The sequence below is a fragment of the Pleurodeles waltl genome, chromosome 7 (assembly GCF_031143425.1).
Source record: "Pleurodeles waltl isolate 20211129_DDA chromosome 7, aPleWal1.hap1.20221129, whole genome shotgun sequence".
Classification (NCBI taxonomy): Eukaryota; Metazoa; Chordata; class Amphibia; order Caudata; family Salamandridae; genus Pleurodeles; species Pleurodeles waltl.
In genome coordinates this window covers 971,951,316-971,973,600 of record NC_090446.1, presented here as the reverse complement: position 1 = coordinate 971,973,600, position 22,285 = coordinate 971,951,316, and the positions used below count along the sequence as shown (strand labels likewise).

At 45.7% G+C, this 22,285-nt stretch overlaps 1 protein-coding gene across 3 annotated transcripts in view; it reads right to left on the bottom strand.

The window, feature by feature from the left end:
* RPTOR (regulatory associated protein of MTOR complex 1) overlaps nt 1-22,285 on the bottom strand; it is a 1,432,785-nt gene that overhangs the window by 44,825 nt on the left and 1,365,675 nt on the right. For all 3 annotated transcript variants that reach the window (XM_069199733.1, XM_069199735.1, XM_069199734.1), the window contains one exon: nt 9,018-9,104. In XM_069199733.1, the coding sequence (XP_069055834.1) occupies nt 9,018-9,104 (87 nt within the window). The remainder of the gene's footprint in view (nt 1-9,017; nt 9,105-22,285) is intronic.

The following is a 22,285-nucleotide window of genomic DNA, read 5'->3' as shown; positions in this document are numbered from 1 at the left end:
CTGGCAGAGTTTGATTCAGAAGGTACAGACCTTGTGAAATCAAATATGTTGGACACATACCATCCAAGCAGTAGTCCACACCTGGAAGTCTGTGCCTTTATGAAATTCTTCAAAACTACAGATATAGAAGTCATGTAAGTGAAAACATAGAAGAAGAAGAATATGCAGTTCGTGGATGTGATTGATGCTTAGTGTAACATGAAAAACAAAATATAATTAACCATCAAAAACTCAGCTGTCAAACTCCTGATAAAAGAGAATTTTTCTATTTAGCATTTCAACTGCTCAAACCTTGGCTTACTGAATTGGAATTACTTGGGGATTATGATTGATATGAAGATTGTTTTAATGCAGTGAAAGATACTATTAAGTGTCCCATGTTCAATAACTACTTACAGATCGACATGATGGTTCCTTCTGGAGTTTGCTGGCCAGTAGGTATAGAGGGGGCAACAACACAATCACCATACACATTCAGCCAGAATGTGGCCCATTTTTCAGAGATTTAAGCTGCCCCTGCACAACATGGCCTTATATGTAATGGGGGTGATGAATGTAGACTCTCTGTTGAAGGCTCTGCGTAGGATATTGTTTTCACGCTGGCTAAAACCACAGCAGCCATTAAATCCTTGAGACCAGCTAAAGCTCCCGGTCCTGATAAGATACCGGGGGACTTGTTCAAATGTTCAAATCTGAACCCGTTATCTGGACGTGGTATATAAATACACTATTGAACGCCATAGCAGCAGGCGGCCCTATCCCGGACATGTGGCTTGGGGCGGAAATACTCCCCATATATAAAAAAAGGTGATGTAGGCTCACCAGGCAACTATAGACCAATTAGTCTTATCAATAATTTGCAAAAGATCTTTTCTAAGCAAATTTTAGACAGGCTCATGGAATGGGTCCAAGACACTCAGGCCCTCTTCAGGCTAGGTTTCGTCCAAAAATTAGCACGATGGACCAGGTCTTTAGGCTTTCTTTGCTATATTGGAAATATGTCATTTTAGCAAAACAAAAATTGTAAGTCGTCTTCGTGGACTTAGGATCAGCTTTTGACCTTGTCCCTAGAGGGAAGCTATGGGAAGTCCTGAACAGAATTGGTGCCCTGTGGAACCTAGTGTATTTAATCCAAAGGTTACATGAGAATACCTATGCAAGAGTGAGATGGGCTAGCCAGGGGGAACTTACGGATCAAATAGATATTAGGAGGGGGTACGTCAGGGCTGTGTCCTTGCTCCCACTCTTTTTTCTTTATTTATCAATGAGGTGGTTGGAATTGTAACTGACTGTAAAAATGAATGCTCCATCCCTGAATAACTAAAAAAATTCCGATCCTGTTATTTGCTGATGATTCACTATTAATTTCCAAAACTCCTATGGGCCTGCAGGTCCTAGTGGATAGATTCAGCGCTTTCTGCGCAGATTATGGATTGGAACATAATTCTAGTAAAACCAAATTTATGACCTTTGGCTATGGCCCCACCAAAAGATGTACAATTTTACTCAATGGGGCTCCCTTAAGTAAGGTAAGCTCTATCGATTACCTGGGGTAAGAATAAGTAACAATATGCAATGGGAGGCCCAGGTTGACAAGAGTACAGCACTTTTAGCACATAGATCTGGGGCTATTTTGCGGTTTTATAAATCTACCATTGCGAAAGCTGTCTCTTCAGCTATCAAAATCTTTCTAGTGAAGGCCCAGGGTGCAGCATCTTATGGTGCAGAGATTTGGGCATTTTCAAAAGTTAGCAAATTATCTTTTTATATATAGTTTTATAAGATCCCTTTTGGCTTGCCCTTGTAACACCCCATTGATCCCAATGTTCCTGGACCTTGGTTTCTTCCGCATTTCTGACGTAATAGCCCTAAGACCCCTACTCTACTGGCTACGAATCTGGACTACCCCGGAATTAGCTGTGTACCAGAAGTCTCGACAAGATATCTTAGAGAGACCTAATGCACTCTCCTTGGCTGAATTATATTGTGAGATGGCTTCACATTCTGGGACTTAGGGACTTTTGGAGTCAACCCTATAATCTAAGGAGGGCTCATAAACATCATCTGAAATCAGTTTATTGGTCTTACGTCAGGAACAGGTACTTGATATGTACATCACACGGTCGACTGACATCCCAATTTCTTCACTTCAAATGGCACCCTCACTTTGAACAATTCCTGGATTTAATCCCCGACTTATTAAGCAAAAGCTTGTATGTTCGCTTCAGGTATGGGTGCTTACCTTTGAGGTCTTTTACTAGTATGTGGCGACTTGCATTGACAACTGATCTATGTCCCAGTTGTAACTGTAGTTCGGAAACTCTAGTACATTTCATGTTTATTCGTCCTGCTTATGGGATAGCTCAGCGGAAGTGGATCCGCTCAGCCTGTAGGAATATGGGTATGAGACATTGTAAAGATGCATTGAGACTGATGATGAGAGATACCCCCATTTTTTAAATCTGTGCGGTCAGCAAGTTCCTTGCGGCCGCATGGCACATACGTATACGCCTCTTAAAAAGCCAAAATGATCTATCTTCAAGTAATTATTGTTCTTAAATGTATTTACACACTGATTTTATATAATAATTTTATGATTATCGTGATCCATTGTTTGATGCATATCGGATGACAATGAGAGATACTTTCTTATCATTATATAGGCCATTAGATAACTTATTGGGGAAGTACGCTAAGGATTTGTAGCATACATGTTTTTTTACCCTTTTTTATGACTAATTGATTGTTTAATCTTACCTTAATCTTGTATTTATTATGCATTTATTGTCATTTTAGCTGCGATTGTTTGCTTTGATGGTTACATTTGACCGAATAAAGCTTATGTGTGATGATGGAAAAAAAAAACTAATTACAGATGTTAAATAATGAGCTACAACAGGAAGAAATGATTGCTGCTGAGGTAGCTATGGATAGTTCTCAAAGCTGCCAAAGTTCAGCACCTTCAAGCCAGGATCCTCTTGGAAAATCTATTGTAGAAAATGAAGCTGCAATTGCTATGAATGAAGTGGAAACTGCCAAGGGACAAGCTAGACAGGAATCAGTATATCTGGAACAACTAGCAGGACAACTAAACAATGAGCAGAAAGAGATTTACACTGAAGTAAAAGATACAATAGAACATGGATTATGACATGACAAAAAGGAATGTAACTGTTCACCATTGAAGCCAATACTATTATATATAAGTTGTCAGGCTGGTACTGGAAAGAGCTTTTTAAGCAAAGTTTTCTCTACTTGCTTACAAAAAGCACAGAGTTATTACACAGACTACTTATTCTACCTGTAGAACATGACAATAAACTGGAATACCAGATGTTATCTGGTAAAGCTTGCATTGAAGTAGCAAGAGGTGTGAAGAAAATGAAGCTTTTGACTATTGTAGAGGTAAGCATGGTTTCAAATCTAATGCTTGCTTTTGTCCACCTGCGAATGCATGAGATATTAAAAACTGATTATGACATCTTGTTTGGAGGAAAGCATTTGTTTGTTTACTGGAGACCTACTACAACTTACTCCTGTAAAAGGACAGCCTTTTTTTAAAAACTCTTTCACATGTAGGGACACGAAAGTCATTAGGAAGTATTGGCAATGTCAACATTTTACAACATTTGCAATACAAGGAACTTGCGAAAAATATGCACCAAGCTTCTCACACGGATTATGGCAACATTCTAAAGGACATTAGAGTAGAAATTCTGACAAAGGAGGTCAAACTCATGTTGGAAAGTCAACTTGTTAAAAAAGTCATTTCCTCTGAGAAGACGGCAGCAGAGCTAATGTATACGTTTCATAAAGAGGGAAAACATATAGGTTCTTTGAATCCTACACTTCAAGTGTGTGCTGTATTTAATGAAGAATTATTAAAGTTCGAGAATGAAGACATTTTGGAGATTACTACTACTGACAAAATGGACCACAAAGGAGTAACTGTCCTGCTGAGGGAAAAATTACAAGATAAATTTAACTCTTTGGAGAAATCTGTTTCCAGGACTGCTGGACTAGAGAAGTGTTTACATGTTTGTAGAAAAGGTAGAGTAATTTTAAGACGTCATTAAGATGTAGAACGATTGGTAAATGGTGCCATTCAATTTCCTAACCCTGGTCAGATTGAGCTATAAACCATGATCAGACAAAGCTATAAAATTTGATCAGGTGGATGGCGTAAAGCAAATTGGGCAATGTGTTGTACACTTTTTGCTTGTGAAAGATTTGTATGTCAGACGGAAACAGTTTCCAGTTTGTCTTAGGAAACCCGTAATGATCCACAAGTCTCAAGTGATGATAATGCAATTATTAATATCGTAAGTACAGTTTTTAAAGAAGAAATGTCATATGTGGCATTGTCATGAGTTCGAACATTATCTGATTTGTTTCTGATTGATTTTGAGAAGCGCAGATGTAAATTGTGTGAGAGAGTACAACAGCTTAATAAGTAAATAGGCTCTTCATTTAGGAAAGTATCCTGTTTATGAAAAACAAGTATTAAGACCTAGGCAGAAACTAACAAAATAATCAAATAAAATTACAGAAAGGACTGAAAAGAAACCTGAAGAAGAAAGTGTCAAGAAATTAAAATGGAAAAAGATGGAGAAATTGTAGGTTACCAGTTGGATAACATTACTGGTGTAAACTGCTATGCTAATGTTGTTCTAAATGTTCTCTTCCATTTACCGCATGTTGTAAATGCAATCCAAGACAAACCTAGGAACACATTGTGCACAGCACAATGTAATTCTCTTCAACACTTATCTCATGATAGAACTGTAATACATTCTGCTTCAGGCATAAGACAACTAGTAGACAAATAGAGTGGATCTGTAGTATTTACTCTAAACGTTCAACACGATGAAAGGGAATTTATTATGGCAATCCTTGGAGTTTAAAAAGACGAAGATGTAACTGTTGATGACATATTTGGACTGAGTTATACATGGAACCATGAGTGTGAAGATTGCTCTCTCACATCTACAACTGAAATCCAATCTGAGCGATTTCTGTACTTAACTCTGCCTGATACTAAAAGTGTCTTTTGATAAACTAATAAAATAGAGTGAGTAATATGACCTGTCAAAGCTGTATATCTAAGGTATTATCTACTTTGCTTATACGAAGGAGTGTTAAATACATTATAGCAATGTTTCAACGATGCAGAGAAGATGACACAAAGATAGAGACTGAGATTACAAACCTTGAACCTGGACAGATATCAATTTCTGGAAGAAATACTGTACTTTGGCTATCATCTTTCACAGAGGTGTAAATATTACATCTGGACATTACACTGTATATTTAAAGACTCAAACTGGATGGACAGAGTGCAATGACAGCAGTCTGCAATTCAAACTTACTAACTCTTACCTACTATTTTTTTCAGCCAAAGTTGTAAGCAACATTTAAGAAAATATGAGATAAAGGCCCTCATTAAGTCAAAGCCGCAGTCTCCTGACCACCATATCATGGGTACTGCCAGATTTCTGCCACACTTTGGGCGGAAATCCAGCAGTAGTCATACTGGTGGGCAGAGGCGCTCTGGCGGTTCCACCACCGCCCTGCCGGAAGACACCACTCGCCGTATTATGGGCCATAATACGGCCTGGCGGTGTCCTGGTGGTGGGGCGCTGCTGGCGGTGGAAGCACCCATTCCCTGCCGGACGACCTTCTCCCTGGAACAGGTAAGGTGATCCACCGACAGGGGAGGGGGGTGAGAGGGTGGGTGACGATGTTGCTGAAGGGGGGGGAGGTGATGTGGCTGAACTGGGGGATACAAGGGGGGGGGCTGTCTACCAGTGACAGGGAAGGAATTCCCTGTCACCGGTGGCCTTGCCACCAGGATTTTCATAAAGGTACTAATTCATCCATTCACTCACCCATACAGTCAGTTATGCACTCCCTGATTCACCAATATTCACACACCGATTCACCCATACAGACACTCACACTCATTCACTCACCCATACAGGCACTCATTCACTAACCCATACAGACAATTATGCACCCACTCACCAACACAATCACTTACAGACTTCAGGAGGAAGGTCATAGGCCATCAACTCCCGCCGCTCAATCTGCACGCATGAAAGCAAAGAGTTGACAGGTTCGGGTGGCGAACCCTGCTGCTGTGACAGACGATCCTCCCAAAGGGGAAGCCTGATCGGAGGATCGATGCTCAATTTCAGAAGCTCTGGATACCAGACGCTCCATGCCCAATCTGGAGCCAGTCAGATTACTTGGTCCTGGTCGTTCTTGATCTTCTTGAGAATTCTGGGCAGAAGTTGTATGGGTGGAAAAGCAGACAGGAGGCCTGAACTCCACTCGCGACGAAAAGCGTCTCTGAGCGATTGCTGCCTTGGAAACTCCAACGCGCAACACTGCTGACATTGCACGTTCTCTGTGGAGGCGAACAGATCTAACCAATGCTCTCCCCACTGCTAAAAAAGTCCTTGCGCCACCTCTGGGTGAAGATACTATTTGTGATCTGCTAAGCATCGACGGCTGAGTTCATCCACCCTGGCGTTCATAGAACCTGCCAGGTGTTGAACCACCAGGGTTATGACCTGCTGTTCCAGCCATGTCCAATGACGTAGAGTCTCTTGACAAAGGGTCCACAACTCCACACCGCCCTGCCTGTTGCAGTACCAAATTGCAATGGTGTTGTCGGTGAACCCCTGCTCTATCTTCCCTTTTATAACAGGAGGAATTGCTTTCATTGCAAGTCAGATTGCCCAGAGCTCCAGTAAGTTGATATAGAGTTGGGATTCCACCAGAGACCAAAGGCCTCTGATCTTCACCTCTCCCAGGTGGCCGCCCCATCCCAGAAGTGACGCCTCTGTCACTACTGTCAGCTCTGGCTGGGGAAGGGAGAGAAGTCTGCATCTGACCCAAACGCAGTTCACTAACCACCACTGCAGGTCTTTTGCAGTTCCCTCCGAGATCTGAACCGTGTCAGTAAGATGCCCGCCCCCCTTAATTTAAGTAAACAGCCAGGGAGGTAGCTGTACCTGGGGTGTGGCCCGATTAATTTAAATAAATAGCCCAGAGGAGGTAGCAGTCCCCGGGGCTGTGCCCCCCCTGCACAAACCTATTATTTAGCTCCAGGTAGATGGTGGTCCTCAGGGCTTTAGGGGAGGCCATACAGGCTTCCCACATATAAAATAAACATTTAATCCCAGGGAGGTGGCGGTCCCTGGGGAGGCCGCACCCCCACCCCAATATATTTGTGTAATCATCCAAAGTAGGCTGTGGCCCCCGGGGCTAACATAAGCCCAAGGATAGGGCCTTGTGCACCCCACTCCTTTTTCAATCACCCAGGATCTGGTCCACCCAGGGGTCAAATAAAGAGGGCGTGAGACCGCCCTTTTTTTTTTTTAAATCTCTGAAAAATCTGTGAATCCGGATCTAGGGATTTTGCTGAGATAAAAAAAAAAAATGCTTTTTAGTCCTGTCGGGGCCCGTAAGGGACCCACAGACCAAGGCTAGGGGCTCAGGGTGACCCTACCCCGGCTCCTTTTCTTTTTTTAAAACATTTTTTGCATGGGACTCGGCTGAAGCGGAGTCCCAAAAGGGCTGCCAACACTAACATGTTGAATTGTTGCCAGCCAATCAGTTATCAGCACAGGACAGTTGGTTTCATGGAGGATCCACGTCCCTAGATATCTGTATTTTTTTACCTTCAATATCTATAAAAACAACTAAAGGGATACACATCAAATCACAAAAAGCACTATTTCTGGACCAAGAGCTAGCTTTCTGCTAAATCTGGTGTAATTCCGTCCAGCAGTTCGGACTGTAGTTGTGTTAAAAACCCAACTGACAGAATGGGGAAAAAGTGTTTTGGGACCCCCCCCTTGTTCTCGGCCCCCACTAGACGAATCTCCCCAAAACCTTTAACAAAGTAGTTGAACCGACTAAAGTATACATTTTGAAAATTTTGCAAAGATTTGTCAAGCGTCGCTCAAGTTATTGGCAAAACAAAAAATGCTCTATGTATGAAAAAACTCTCTCTCACTTTCTCTTTTTTTCTTTCTCCCTGCAGGTTACCCTGTCCCTCAAACACCACCAAGTTGGCAACTGTAAGTGCATCCCAGTGCCACCTTAGACTGCTGCTAAGTAGGGGAAAATAGATGTATTTATTGATGAGCTTTTTAACTTCAATAGTTTAGCCAATTTTTAGGGGAATGCAGTCTTTCTGTGCCCCGACAGTGACGTCTACTACCCTAACCCCACCATATGCCTGGGCAAATTTCATGTTGTGGTGGGTCCCGTGCTTATTGTGCCAAAGGACTCAAGCTATAACTCACTAAAGAGACATAAAGAAGGTCACAACTGGTCTCACGGTGCTTGTGGTCACATCTGGAAAGGACCTGGCCAGGCAGATGGGGCTGAACTGTTCCTCTTAGAGCAGGACCAAAACTAATTTGCTTAAGGCAGATCTTTCTTTAGAGTGGTACAGTGGGCAAAAAACGCTGGCCTGGCATGCACCCCAAGAGATTGCCAGGGGCTGAAATTAATTCAAGAATTCTTTCCATAACGTTGTTGTTTTTTGCATTAGTCTCCCATAAGGATGGTTTATCTCAAAATCAGATTATATGGTTAAAGACATGTAATACACAACTGAGGTCAATACTCACCTTAAACGTGTACATATGTGAAACATTTGTCTGCAGACCAGTTGATACTCTTAGGGTGAGGCAACGTATCATCCCAGCTGCCCTCTTGAGCCTGTTGAGCTGCCTCCAGAACGAAACAGTGAACCACAGTAGAGAACAACATTCAACATTTGATCCTGCAGCCTGTAAGTGAACTAAAAGCCTTCATCAAGCACCATACCCTTAAGACCCTCAGCCTGCATCGTGTCCTCAGTCTGCATCCAAGTGTCCAGCTTGCACACTAATATTCCTTCGGTCACATCTAAGCTCTCAGCCCCAAACATATCATTGCCTGTCCCACTTCTAAGAGACCCCTAAACACCAAGCCCCCTTCCCACAAACAAGTCTTACCTGACGCTCATTATATGTCCATCCGAATGTGTCTGCAGGTGTGCCTTCACCACCCAAGCTGTGTGCTCACGGTACGTCATCACACGACTGACAAACAATAAGAAAAGGAGGATAAACAGGGAAAAGAAGTCGAGTACAGAAAGATCACTGGTTACTCTATTACTCTTAAATGGTCTCAGGTGGACTTGAGGAATGGGGGCGAGTACTATGCCATCCATAACGCTATTCTTATCCACATGTATGGCACCTTTTTCTATGACTAGCCACAGTAAAATCTCCTCCCCCAGGTTAAGTTCTCCAGAACCTTTGAAGATATTCTCCCATCCCACGCAGCCCACTGCCAAGACAGAACTCCAGTGACAGCAACATGCAAGGGCAGAGATTCCACAGCATGTCGTGGGCAGTCCGACAGAATTCCTACTGCCAGGAATTAATAGCCCTCAATTATCACTATACCACACACTGCTCAAGCTGCACATTCTTTCCACACTGAATCACTGTTCAGTCTATTTTGGCAGCATCCCCACTAAACCTGGACTGAGATCATCACAGAGCTCTGTCAATACACTGAGCAGTATCCACAGCTACAACAGTATACAGGTCTCTGACAGATCGGCCAATGCTCATCGAAGCTACGTTGTAGCAACCTCTGCTGCTATATTATTTGGATACCACAACTCTCTGGTGTTGCACCTTAACTCTGTCTAACAACAGTCCCTATTACAATGGTAAGACCCAAACAACACTTACAGTACTGAGCATGAACAGAGAACCCTCTGCCTGTGCACCTCACTCTTGACTAACATCCTTAGATTTTTCAAGAAATGAGATTCAATGCAGCTCTGCTAACGTGGCTAAATCCGCTGCTGAACATATCAACTACTCACATGCACATTCTTGACTCTACAATTTATTTTTGCACTAAGATGTTGACCAGCTCAGTTAAGTCACATTGCTTTTCTCCCTTTGCACCCTGTTATTCCAACTAATTGACTCCAACATAACTGTGCCACTTCATTTCTATCTAATTACATTTCTCCATATTCCAAAAGCTTTATATTGACTACAACAGGCTCAGCAAGATATACAATTATCAAGTAGATAATGTTCTGCAGATGGAGTTTTACAAATGCCAATGGTCTCACACATTTGGACACACATTAGCTCTGTGAACATCTGTAGCAGAGAAGAACAACTTACTTGCACTCAATAACACTCTTTCTGGTGGATACCCCATCTAACCGAAGATTCCTCACCTTAAGAATATTCCCAGGTGCAAGACTGAACACAGAGATTTTCCAGAAATGCTAAATACACGCATGCAGGTGGCACCATATGGATCCTCAATAACTTTGTACCACCCAGGAAGTGACGGAGCACAGCTGCATATAAATGCCACCCCTGAGCGCTAACGTCAGTTTCTTAATCTTTCTCCATTTCCGCCCGCAGACTTGGATCACTTACAACAAATTGCAGGTGACACTGTGCCAACATCTAACTTAGATCCTTATTAGGGGAGACAGGAGGGCAGTGAAGACTCTGTAGCCAGATAGATTATCCATCACAAACAGTTACCAAAGTTCGGTAAGTGAAAAAGCTGGCAAGGTGATGTTCTGCCCTATATGGAAAGGAATGACAACCTTTCCGGAGGAAACAGCTGTTCTCAGAAGATCCAGTTTATCTGAAAAAAAGTTGGTAAATGGCTACTGAACCAACAGCTTGCAATACGCTCATGCAATAATCTGAAGTAATCGCAATAAGAAATGCCGTTTTGAATGTAAGAAAACACAGGGAAGAACTGTGCATTGGTTCAAATGGGGCAAACATGAGACAAGTGAGAACAAAATAAATGTCTGGCAATGGAATCAGTAATGGTTTGCTGGGAACATGTGAGTCTGTACTATCAAGAAACGCATCAGGCAATTGAAAAATGGAGTGCTCATTAGATAGACGAAAAGGGCTGACAGACCCTGCTCTGCTGCTGCTACAGGATGTCCTCCCAAAGGGGCAGCCAGTTTAGAGGACATATGCTCATGTCCAAAGGTTCAGAGTAGCACACTCTCCTCACCCAGTTCAGAGCTACTAGGATGACTTGGGCCCGCCCTTTTATGATCTTTTTCAGAACTCCGAGCAGGAGAAGCAAAGGTGGGAAGGCATACAAGAGATCCAAGCTACAATCCAAGTGAAAGGCATCCCTGAGTAAAAACTGCCTTGAGAACTTCAGCACGCCAAAACCTGGACAGTGCACATTCCCTGCAGTGGTGAAAAGATGAGCTAGGTTTCTCCACTTAGCTAGATGATGCCCTGTGCTACTGCTGAATAAAGCTGCCATTTGTGATCAGCTATGCAACATCGGAGGAGTTCATTCTGGTGTTTAAAGAACTGGTAAGGTGGTATACAAGCAGGGAGACGCCCTGGCGATTTTGCTTCTTGCAAAGTTACAAAGATTCCTGGCATAAGACCTACAATCACACTCCGCTTTGTGTGTTGCAATACAACATAGCGGGTGTGTGGTTTGTGAGAAATTTAATTTGTTTCCCCTTGGATGAGAGTAACGCTGTCAGTGCCAAGCGTATAGTCCACAGCTCCAACACCATCATGTGGAGCTGGGCTTCCACCGAAGACCACAGTTCTCTGAATCTCCAACTCTGCCAGATGACCCAACACATCAACGATGCATCCGTCACAATTGTTGGGTGCGGTAGAGAGAAGGGTCAGCCACCGTCAGACTGCACTCCGGCAACAACCACTGTATTCCCTTGGCAGTCTCCTCTGAGACATGGATGTGATCTGACAGGTTCCCTTGGTGGTGAGCCTGAGGCTTCAAACCCCACTGCAGAGCCTGCATGTGCCAACTAGTGTGGTCCAGGAGCAGGATGCCACATGCCAAAAAGCCAGGTCTCAGAGCTGCTCTCACTAAGATCAAGACAGAAGGTTGAAACTTTAGGATCATAACTCAAATGTCCTGGACCCACTGAGGATGAGGAAATGTTAAAAAAAAAAAAAAAAAAGCACTGCATCCAGGATGGCTCTATTGAAAGGGAGCCTCTGCAAAGCAGCCAGCTGTGACTTCGGCATGTTGATGGAAAGACTGAACAATATCAACAGGTTGGCCGACGTCTTGAGGAGCTTTACAACTATTTGAGGCGAGCATGCCTTTAGCAACCAGATATTAAAGTATGGAAATACTGGCACTCCCAAAACACCGCAGATGGACAGCGACCACCACAATCACGTTTGTGAACACCAGAGGTGCACTGATAAGGCTAAAGGGGAACACAAGAACTGAAAGTGCTTGTGGCCTAAATGAAACCACAGGTAGAGTCAGTCGGACTGGAATGTGGAAATAAGTGTCCTGCAGGTTCAACACCACTATTCAGTCTCCTGGATCTAGAGCAGACAAAACATAGAACTGGGTATGTCTTTTGAAGCTGAGAGGGTATCTTTCTTCAGCACCAGAAAGTAACAGGAATAGCAATCCGTCCTGACTTCTGACACCAGTTCCCCCTCTATGGCTCTCTTGGCCAAGAGTATGGGAAAGTGGTGCTCCAAGAGGCATTGCGGTTTAGCGAGTATGTCAGGCGGAGTGGTCAGAAGGAACAAATTACTTACCTTCGATAACACCGTATCTGGTAGACACATTATCTAGCCACAGATTCCTTACCTTTGATCTTCCTAGGGTGTCAGAATGGATCCAGAAGATTTTTCATGAGCAGTACCCCTGCGTGCTGGTAGGTGGCATTGATTGGCTACGTGCGGCATTGTCCACACTGGAAATTACATCCAGTCACCTTTATAGGCACCACTTCGGCATGCTGAGGTCAGTTACCTCATGGTTTTCCACACCAGAAGCACAGAGCAATAAAGTGCACTGACACTGGTGTGTCAAAACTAGGTCCCTGAAAGGGATCCTCCCTAACCCTAGAAATCAGTCTGCAGAGCGGGTAGGATGTTTGGACGTTAAGACATCTGCAGCTAGATAATGTCTCTACCAGATAAGGCGTTACCAAAGGTAAGTAACTTGCTAATCTAATAGCGACTTCTATCTGCAGATTTGTTAACACTGAATAGATACAAAAGCAAAACCGCCCGATGGTGGGAAACTAAACTAGGAAGTCCTGCAGGACCGAACAAGGGAAATGCCCATCTCTGGAGACCTGAATGTCGAGCCCATGTTGCTGCCAGGCAAAAGTCCAGGACTGGGACTACACGTGTTAATGCTATGGTGGAATGAGCCCTCAAGCACTCAGGAGGCTGCTTGTTGGCCAGTGCGTAGCAGATTTTGATGCAGACGATGACCCATCAAGAGATGGTCCATTTCTGCAACGCCCAACCTTTCTTCGTACCAACATACCCCACGAAGAGTTGGTAGTCCACCTGGCGCTCTTGTGTGCGGTCAAGGTAGAACAACTACGCTCTTTTTGTGTCTAGACGGTGGAGTCGCTCCTCTTCATTTGAGGGATGTGGAGGAGCGTAGAAAGTAGGCAAGGTGAAAGATTGTCCCACATGAAATGATGTTACCAGGCAGGTTAGAGGCCCTCATGAAAAGCACCAGTTTTGTGGAAAAACAGACAAGAACGGAGGCTTAGATGATAAAGCCTGCTGCTCACTCAGCCTCTGGACAGATGTTACTGCCATAACAAATGCTGCCAAAGAGGACAATTATGAAGAGGCTGGAAAGCAGCACACATCAAGAAAGTGAAGTCCAAGTGAAGTTCCCACTGGAGCATAATAAAAGGAGAAGAATAAACACGTAGAAGACTCTTGAGAAACCTATTTACAATAGGGGACATAAATAAAGAGGGTTGGTCAGGCAGCTCCAAGAAGGCAGACGGAGCAGAAAAGTAACCCCTTAGAGTGCCCAAAGCAGAGCTCTGCTGGGAAAGGGTAAGAATAAAAAGTAGAACATCAGATGGAAAGCAGAAATAGTGTCAGTGGACTTTTCTGTACAATTTAATACAAATTTCATCCATTTGCAGGCCTATATGTCTTGACAGAGGGACGCTGGCTGCCAGAATAACATTGCAGACTTCGAAAGGAAGGTCAAAAACTGTCAACTGTTGCCGCTCATTCTCCACGCAAGAAGGCCGAGAGTTGACAGTTTTGGTGAAGGGCCCTCCCATGCTGCTGTGAAGGAGGATCATCCCGAAGGGACAGCCTGATCGGAGGATCGACACTCATGTTCAGAAGCTCGGGATACCAGACTCTCTGTGCCCACTCTGCAGCCACAAAGCTGACTTCGGCCCAGTTTTTCCTGATCTTCTTATGAACTCTGGCAGGAGTGGTATGAGCTGAAAGGCATACAGGAGGCGTCAGCTTTACTCAAGATGAAAAGCGACTCCAAGCAAGAGCCACCTTGGAAACTCTAGCACGCAAAACTGCTGACATTGCGCATTCTTGGTGGAGGCGAACAGATCTAACCAAGGCTCTCCCCACTGCTGAAAGATACCTCCACCTCTGGGTGGAGACATAATTCATGATTCGCTCGATATAGAAGGCTGCGTTTAACCAACAGGGATTTGTCTTGAAGTTCCAGTCATGTCCAGAAATGCAGAGCCTCTTGACAAAGGGTTCACGACCCCATCCTGTCCTGCTTGCTGCATTACCACATGGCGGTGATGTCCGTGAACACCTGCACTAGCCTTCCCCTGTTAGAGAGTAAAAATGCTTTCAATGCCAATCGGATCGCACAGAGCTCCAGCATACTGATGTAGAGTCCAGATTCCACTGTATTTCCACCTCTCCCAGATGGCCTCCACATCCCATGAGTGATGCATCGGTCACTACTGTGAGATCTGGGTGGGGAAAAGAGAGGGGTCTGCCTTCGACCCAATCGTGGTTCGTTAGCCACCACTGCTAGTCTTTTGCAGTGCCCTCTGAGATCTGGACCATGTCAGAGAGATTCGCATGATGCTGTGCCCACTGAATCTTCAGGTCCCATTGCAGAGCCCGCAAATGCTATCTGGCATGTGTCAACAGCAGGATGCAGGAGACCATGAGTCCAATCAGCTTCTGAGTCATTCTCACTGAAATCCAGGATAGAGGCTGAAACATCATTATCATAGTCCGAATATCCTGGATTCGTTACTCGGGAGGAAAAGCCTGAAACTGTGCTGTGTCCAGAATAGCCCAGATGAATGGTAGCGTCTGAGAGGGAGTCCGGTGCAACTGCAGCATGCTTACAGTGAACCCCAGCAAATGCAGGAGGCCCTCCACGGAGGGGGGTGGTGGTGGGGAGAGAGATTGAGGAGAGCCAACAGCCTAGGGGGAGTGTTTAACAGCCAATCGTCAAGATTTGGGAAGAATGTCAACCCTGACCTCCGCAGATGTGCTGTGACCACCGCCATCACCTTGGTGAACACCCGAGGGGCACTGGTAAGGCCAAAGGGGAGCACGGTGAACTGAAAGTGCTTGTGGCCTACCATGAAATTAAGGTAGCGCTGATGGGCAGGCAGGACAGGGTTGTAAAAGTAGGTGCCCTGCAAGTTCAGCACTAACAAGACTTGAGCCATTGTGAGCATCGTGAACTTGTCCTTTTCAAGGAAGAGCTTAAGGGTTCGAAGATCTATGATAGGGCACAGACCCTTGTTCTGTTTGGGTATCAGAAAATAGCTGGAACAGCAATCACTGCCTAACTCTGGCACCGGAACCCTCTTTATATCTCCTTTGGCCAAGAGAGCGGTGACTTCCTCGTGAAGCAAGGACAAATGATTCTCCGTCAGCCAGTCGTGAGATGGAGACATGGAGCGCAATGTGAATTTGAAGGGGAAGAAGCAGCCCCTCCGAATGATCTGTAGAACCCACCTGTCCGATATTATGGACTGCCAGAGGTGGAGATAATGGCGGATTCAGCCACCTACTGGACACCCATGATCTAGTAGGGCAGGATTAGGTGGGTTTGGAGGCTGCAGCTGCCGGGGTGGAGATTGTTGGAGCAGAATATTAGCCACTTGACCCACTGGGTTGGTAGGAACTGCGCCTTCACCCACTCTGAGGGTGGGAAGCCTGATACGGACAGTGGCTGGGGACAGGGTTGGCGCGGTTGAACGCCTCTTCAGTACCCACAAAAGGAGCGAATGGCAGACTGGGGTCACAGGGCGGCTGGGAGTCCCAAGGACTTGGCCGTGGCCTGCGAGTCTTTAAAGTGCTCCAGCGCAGAGTTTGCCTTGTCTCCAAAGAGATGGTTGCCATCAAAGGGCATGTCTAAGAGGGAAGCTTGGACACCCCCTGAAAAGCCAGACTTCTCAGCCAGGCAGCCGGGAATGAGCCAATGGAGTTAGAAGCTTGGATCACCAAGCTCTCAGGGTAGGGTATTGGGTAAGGAAGTTTGTGTCCCCAGGTGTGATGGCACTGGGCAATTGTCCTGTTCACAGGAGCCCCTGTGCTGGGTTTGGACGACCAGGTACCCAAAATGACACCAGTGAAGACTTCTTTAAAGGGGAGCAGGGGTCCGGAGGACGAAGCTCCCGGTTGCAGCACCTCTGTCAAGATGTTAATCTTGACTGCCACCGAGGGCAACTCAAGGTCACGGACCTCAACCGCCCTCTTCAACACCACAGCATAGGTCGCCCCCCTCTCTGCAGCCACAGTAGGCAGAGAAAGCATGCCAGTATCTGGAGACATGTCCAGTCAGCTGACTTTACCCAGTTTCTCACACCAGTCCATATCCAGACCTTCTGACTGTTATTCTAAAGGATCCAGTGACCCCTCCCATTCTTCCCAGAGGCCTAGCCCTTTAGAATAAGACTGAGGCACCAAATTAGGACACAGGGACCTGTTTGCACAAGAATCGGCATCAGCTGACTCTGTTCCGGCTCTGTGCTGAATTCAGGAATCCAAATGGGGCTGGTGCCGCCGGGAGCATCAGCGCGGGATCCTTGGGGGCCCATTGGCGCCAAAGCCACTGGTGCAGAACCAGATGGGCCCAAAGGTGCTCTGGAGGGGTCGGCCTACTAAAAGAGGCGCATGGCTTCGTAAAACACTCTTCAGTGGGGGTTGCTCCAGCTCCCATAAAAGCAGGGAGGAGCAAAGTTGGCCCTGGCAAAGGTTCCAGAGAACTGTACACTGACTGATGATTGACCACTTACCGAAGTGTCCCAACATTTCTGAGTGGGATGAAGATGACTTGGGGCTCCTGGAGTGGGTCTGTGGCCTTCCTCTCGACCGAGACCTCTGAGTAGTCACGTGACACAGTGTCACCTTCTGGGCACTAACAGCTTTAGGGACCTCTCCCTCAAAGCCGTAGGTGCCATGGTCCGGCAGTCAGAGCACAACTTGAAGTCACTGCCGCATTCCAGACACCACAGATACACAAGGTGTGTTGGCAATCGATATGGTGGAGTGACAGTCACTAGAATAGTTGTATGTGATGCTCTTCCACCCGGGAGGGGGGTAGGAGGTATAAATGTGATACCTACCTGGCAATCATGTGCCGCAGAGGAAATATTTAAAAGGTTCTACAGCGTATGTAGGGTGAGGGGCAGGGGGGAGGGTAGGGTGACTTGTTGCCTTTGAGGACCTCGATATGGACGACCAGATAGCTGAATTTTTCATGGCAAGGTTTTGGAGAACAGAAGCTGTTGTGGCAAGCTGCGACACTACTGCTTTTAAAATAATTTACTAAGCTACAAAAGGGGCAAAACTGCTGGGGAAACTTCTGTGAGGTGGTGCCAACCCAAGGAAACCTGCTATTACTTTATTTTATTTAAATTACTTCAGGGCTGAGTCCTCCTTGTCTCTAAAAAGACGAATGCCGTTGATGGCACGTCCATAAGGGACTGCTGGACATCGTTTGAAAACCTAAATCCAAGCATGGCGCTTTTGCACCACACTAGTCCTGACTGCCCAATTAAAACAGTCAGTGGGGTCCAGACCTGAGTGGATAAAGTACTTCACTGCTTCCAAGACATCTTGTGGAAAGCACTTAAGATTGGGTCAGACATTACTGAGGCTGGTTGGCAAAATGACCACCACCATTTCCCATAATGCATGTGAGAATCTTTCCAGGAGGCAGCTAGTGGTCACTGACTTGAGTACAAGGGCTGCCGAGGGGATCATTATTTCAGAGAATGCCTCCATGCGTTTTCGACTGTCTCGGTGGGTGGTCAGAATCACATTTGGGGAAAGTCGACTTGCGAAGGCCTGCATCACTAGGCTCTCTAGAGTCCGATGCTGAAGGAGAAAGGCATGGTCCCCCAGAGCAGGCCTGTACTGTCTTGCAATCTACCTCTTGACTGTACTCAGCAGTGGGGCCGTGAGTGCCTCTTGAATGGTAATAGAGGCAGTTAAGATGTCTGTCCAAGATGAAGGACCACTGCGAGGAAATTCGTTTTGACTAAAGTAGTGGTAATGTAAGGTCCAAGACCTAGCTGCTCTCCTTATGAGAGAGGTAACAGAGGCAGATTCCTCTGTAACTGTTGCTGGGGTAGGTGAATGTAGGCCAGTGTGAGGGAATGTTCATGGTTCACAGGTGTCTTGTAGGTCAAGAAATAGATGGACTTCTTCAGAGATAGGATTATTGTCATCGTCATCATGGTCATAATATTGGGGTGGCAATGTATCAGGATCAGGGTTGGGACATTGTCAAAGTGATTGCGACCTCAGCAGAGGGTGCTGAGGATGACCCTTTGAATCCAAATGGACTACAGACTCCCCTTCCAGAGTCAGTGCTGGTGACAATGCTCTTCGTTGTGGTGTCGGTCATGGCACCATAAAAGGGATCGCCACCAAGCCCAGACTAGGGGCTGACCTCAAAGAGGTACTGAGTATCAAAGTCAGCATCAGCAATGAATCTGCCGGTGGTCAATCAGCTGGAGACCACTTCAGATGCTTAGGACCCAAAGGTGCTCCTGAAGGATCTGGTCGAGTACTGAATATCCTGTCCACAGCCTTGCAGGGTTGATGTGGCATTGCTGGTGGCCTGGGGAAGTAAGGTCTTGTCTGGATAATAGGTACCAAGGGTGTTGCGGAACTTGTAACGGAGTGAGTGGTGGGAAGAGGATGAGCCATACTTTGCCTTCTTGTGTTTCTTTGACTTTTTGGACTTACCGATAAAAAGGATACTGGGGATTCTCTTGCAGCCTTCAGACGACACAGAGACATGCCTGGAGCAGAGACACTAGAGACAGACATCGTTGGTGTCAGTCATCGACATCTGGCAATGGCAGTCTCACAGTTAGAACCCTGTATTTTTTGGCAGGAACATATCCCTTTCACACAGGTAAAGTGTGAGGGAAGAACTTAAGTGAAGTTGACTGGGTTCGAAGGAGTTCTGGATGCACGTTGGAAGGCGTGGAAAGAAAGTAAAAGTTGTCAGCATTGGGAGGTGGTGCAGATATAGTGGTTCCAACATCATATCCAGGGCAGGACGGATCGACACAGACCCGCACTATGTTACTTACCAGCATGTGAGACCATTGCTATTGGAAAGTCTCTACATCTAGTCTGGTGCCTGGGAGTAATCACAAGGTGAAGAACCTGCGGTCAGAAGTTTCAATCAGAACGTTCTATAGTGCTGGTGGAATTATCTATCAGGGACAATCACCCCAAGCAAAGACATGTGGCATAACTACTTTGAATCACTCAAGAGGTGACTCATTCTTCTCTTTGAACAGTCTAGATCCACTGAAGAGCAAGTCCATAAGGGACACTTGGACATCCTCTGAAAACCCAGTTCACCACACCCCAGTGCGCCTTCTATGCACTATATTAGTGCCAACAATGTAGCCTATCCAGTCTGTGATTTCCAGGTCTGGATGAAAAACATATTTGCTGCATTCTGTCCGTCTTGAATGGCTTTGGCAGTGAGTTCCAGGCAGTGAGTTCTGGAGCAGCTGGCAAGATCTTGCTGGCCATGACCCATAAGGCATGGGTGTATGTGTCCAGAAGGCAAAATGCCTCGAAATCACACAAAAGCCAGGTTCCCTGAGTAAAACATTTTCTTGCCAAGTTCGAAGGGAAAGCACGTGGATCAACTTTACTCGTGAAACTCTGCACCACAAGGATTTCAGGATGGGTGTTTTGTAAAAAAATCAGTCACCAGTGGTTGGTCTGTGCAGTCTGGCCAGAAGTCAGCTGGGCAGTGGGACCAAGCATGGCTTAGACAAAGGGGTCATAACAGTGTCCATAAGGGCCTTGTTATGTGGTCCTTATGGACCATGAAAATAGAGGCTCAGATGAAGTTGGACCAGGTTGCAGAATTTCAGTCAATGAACAAGCTTTACTTTCCCGAGTAGGTAACTTCACGTGTAGGACTTCTGCTTCTCTTTACGCTACTACCGAAATAGAGGAACTTTTGTCCAGTGGTGGATCAGGTAGTAAGTCTAGCTCTGTTTCTGGTAGGATATCAAGCAGAATGGTATTCTGAAAGCCTAAATACAGCCCTTCGTCAGTGCAATGAGAAGGAAGAAGATTGTACTTCACCTCTTTATCATCTGTGTCACGAGGGACAGTGTGCATGGCCTGGACCATATCAGAATCACACAGAGCCAAAGAGGTCCTAGGTCCTCTGACAGTAATGGCATCAAGGGAGAGGCAGTGGCTGAAGGTCTGGCTGCATTACCGCTGGTTGCATCTTAGTTATTTCATAGCACAACACAGAGCTGGTATCTGTTTTCATCGGCTCAGGGTAAGAAACCAGCGCCACAGTGGATCGGATACTGATGCTGGCACTGAAGGGACAGGCACGGACCCTGGGGCCAGAGTGGAAATCTAGACCAGCTTTGGTATGGGCTCAGGAATGGGTACAGAGTTGGTAGCTAGTGCTGGGGGGTAGTACCTGTTGGAGATGTCCAAGTGGGGCTGCTGCAGCTCTGTGTTGCCCAAAGCTGCACCAGAGGGAGCCAGTAGTGTCTGGAAAACTTGCAGCATGGCCTCTTTGAAGGGCGCTATCTGCTGTGTGTTTGGCATCAGATTGGGGAATTCAGATAATGCTGGGACCCAAAGCGGGACTGACTAGGAGTCAGAAGCTGGCAGACACTTCAAGTGATGCTCTGGCGACTTTTCGTCAGACTTTGGCTTTTTTGCGATCATGGCACATTTTTTACTTCGACTTTCGGGATGACTTTGAGTAAGAATGGGAGTTTGTACAGGACACAATTTGTGATCACAATTGAGAATGGCTCTTTGTCTTGGAGAGAGACCTCTGCTCAAGCATGATCTCTTCTTATTCTCTGAAGCGTAAAGCTTCACTTCCCACTTCCGGTTTGCCTTCATGTGCGCGAGGGCACACAACTTTGAGTTGTGGTCAGAGCACCACAGGCACACATCATGGGGTCCGTGACCGATATCTATTTCCTGCAGTCAAAGCACAGCTTGAAACCTGACGTTTTCATGGGAGACATATTTTCTGACACACAGTCTTTAAAACAGTTTGGAGACATCAGAAAAATGAAGTTTGGATCCAGGTCAAAGAGTACAGAAATAAAGGAACTGACATCAGTGTGCAGGGTGGTGCTTATATGCGGCTCTGCTTCTTCACTTCTAGGGTGGTATGAAGTCACCAGGGGGCTTAGTATGACAACCTAATGGTGCATAAGTGGAAAACATCTCCTGATCCAGTCTAAAGCCTGTGAATATTCTAAAGGTGATAAATCTGCGGTTAGAAGTATCTATCAGAAACCTGTGATGTGACTGATATGAAGAGTTTTGTTCATGCTCTTTGTTGCATTTCCGATGTTCAATTAAGACTTCTGTTTTTACCACCTGTTGTTTTCTTTGTCTTTTTAGTTTTTTACTGGTATAAACATCCATCAATCGTGTTTTTACCCCCCACAGCAACCCATGCACCTTGCCTTCCTGTCACAAGTCCTTTTCACAGCTCTTTCAAAGCTTTTTTCTGCCCACTACTTCCTCTGCACCTTCATAGCTCTGCCTCCTGGCTTACCACAATCTTCTCATTGCTCTCTAGTCACATCTAATCTGCTGCATGAGCTTCAATCTGCGACCAACCCCTTTCTTTATAGTTTCCTCTCTGGCTCCTTCCCCAGTCACAGTCTTTTTTGACTACTCAACAATTTGCTGCTGGTGACTGTGCTCACAATTGCTTCTTCTATCTCCTTTCACTGCCCCATGTTGGTCCCTGCTAAGCACTGCATTTATAATGAGGACTCATTCACCACCCCTATTAGTCACAGTGTTCTTAACTGCCCACCTGCTTTCTGACCTCTATGAAACAAGTCGACCAATATCACTTCTGCTGTCCCTGAACCCTTTCTCCCAGCTTTGACACAGCTGCCATGGCCCCCTATTCAACAGATGATGCATTAAAC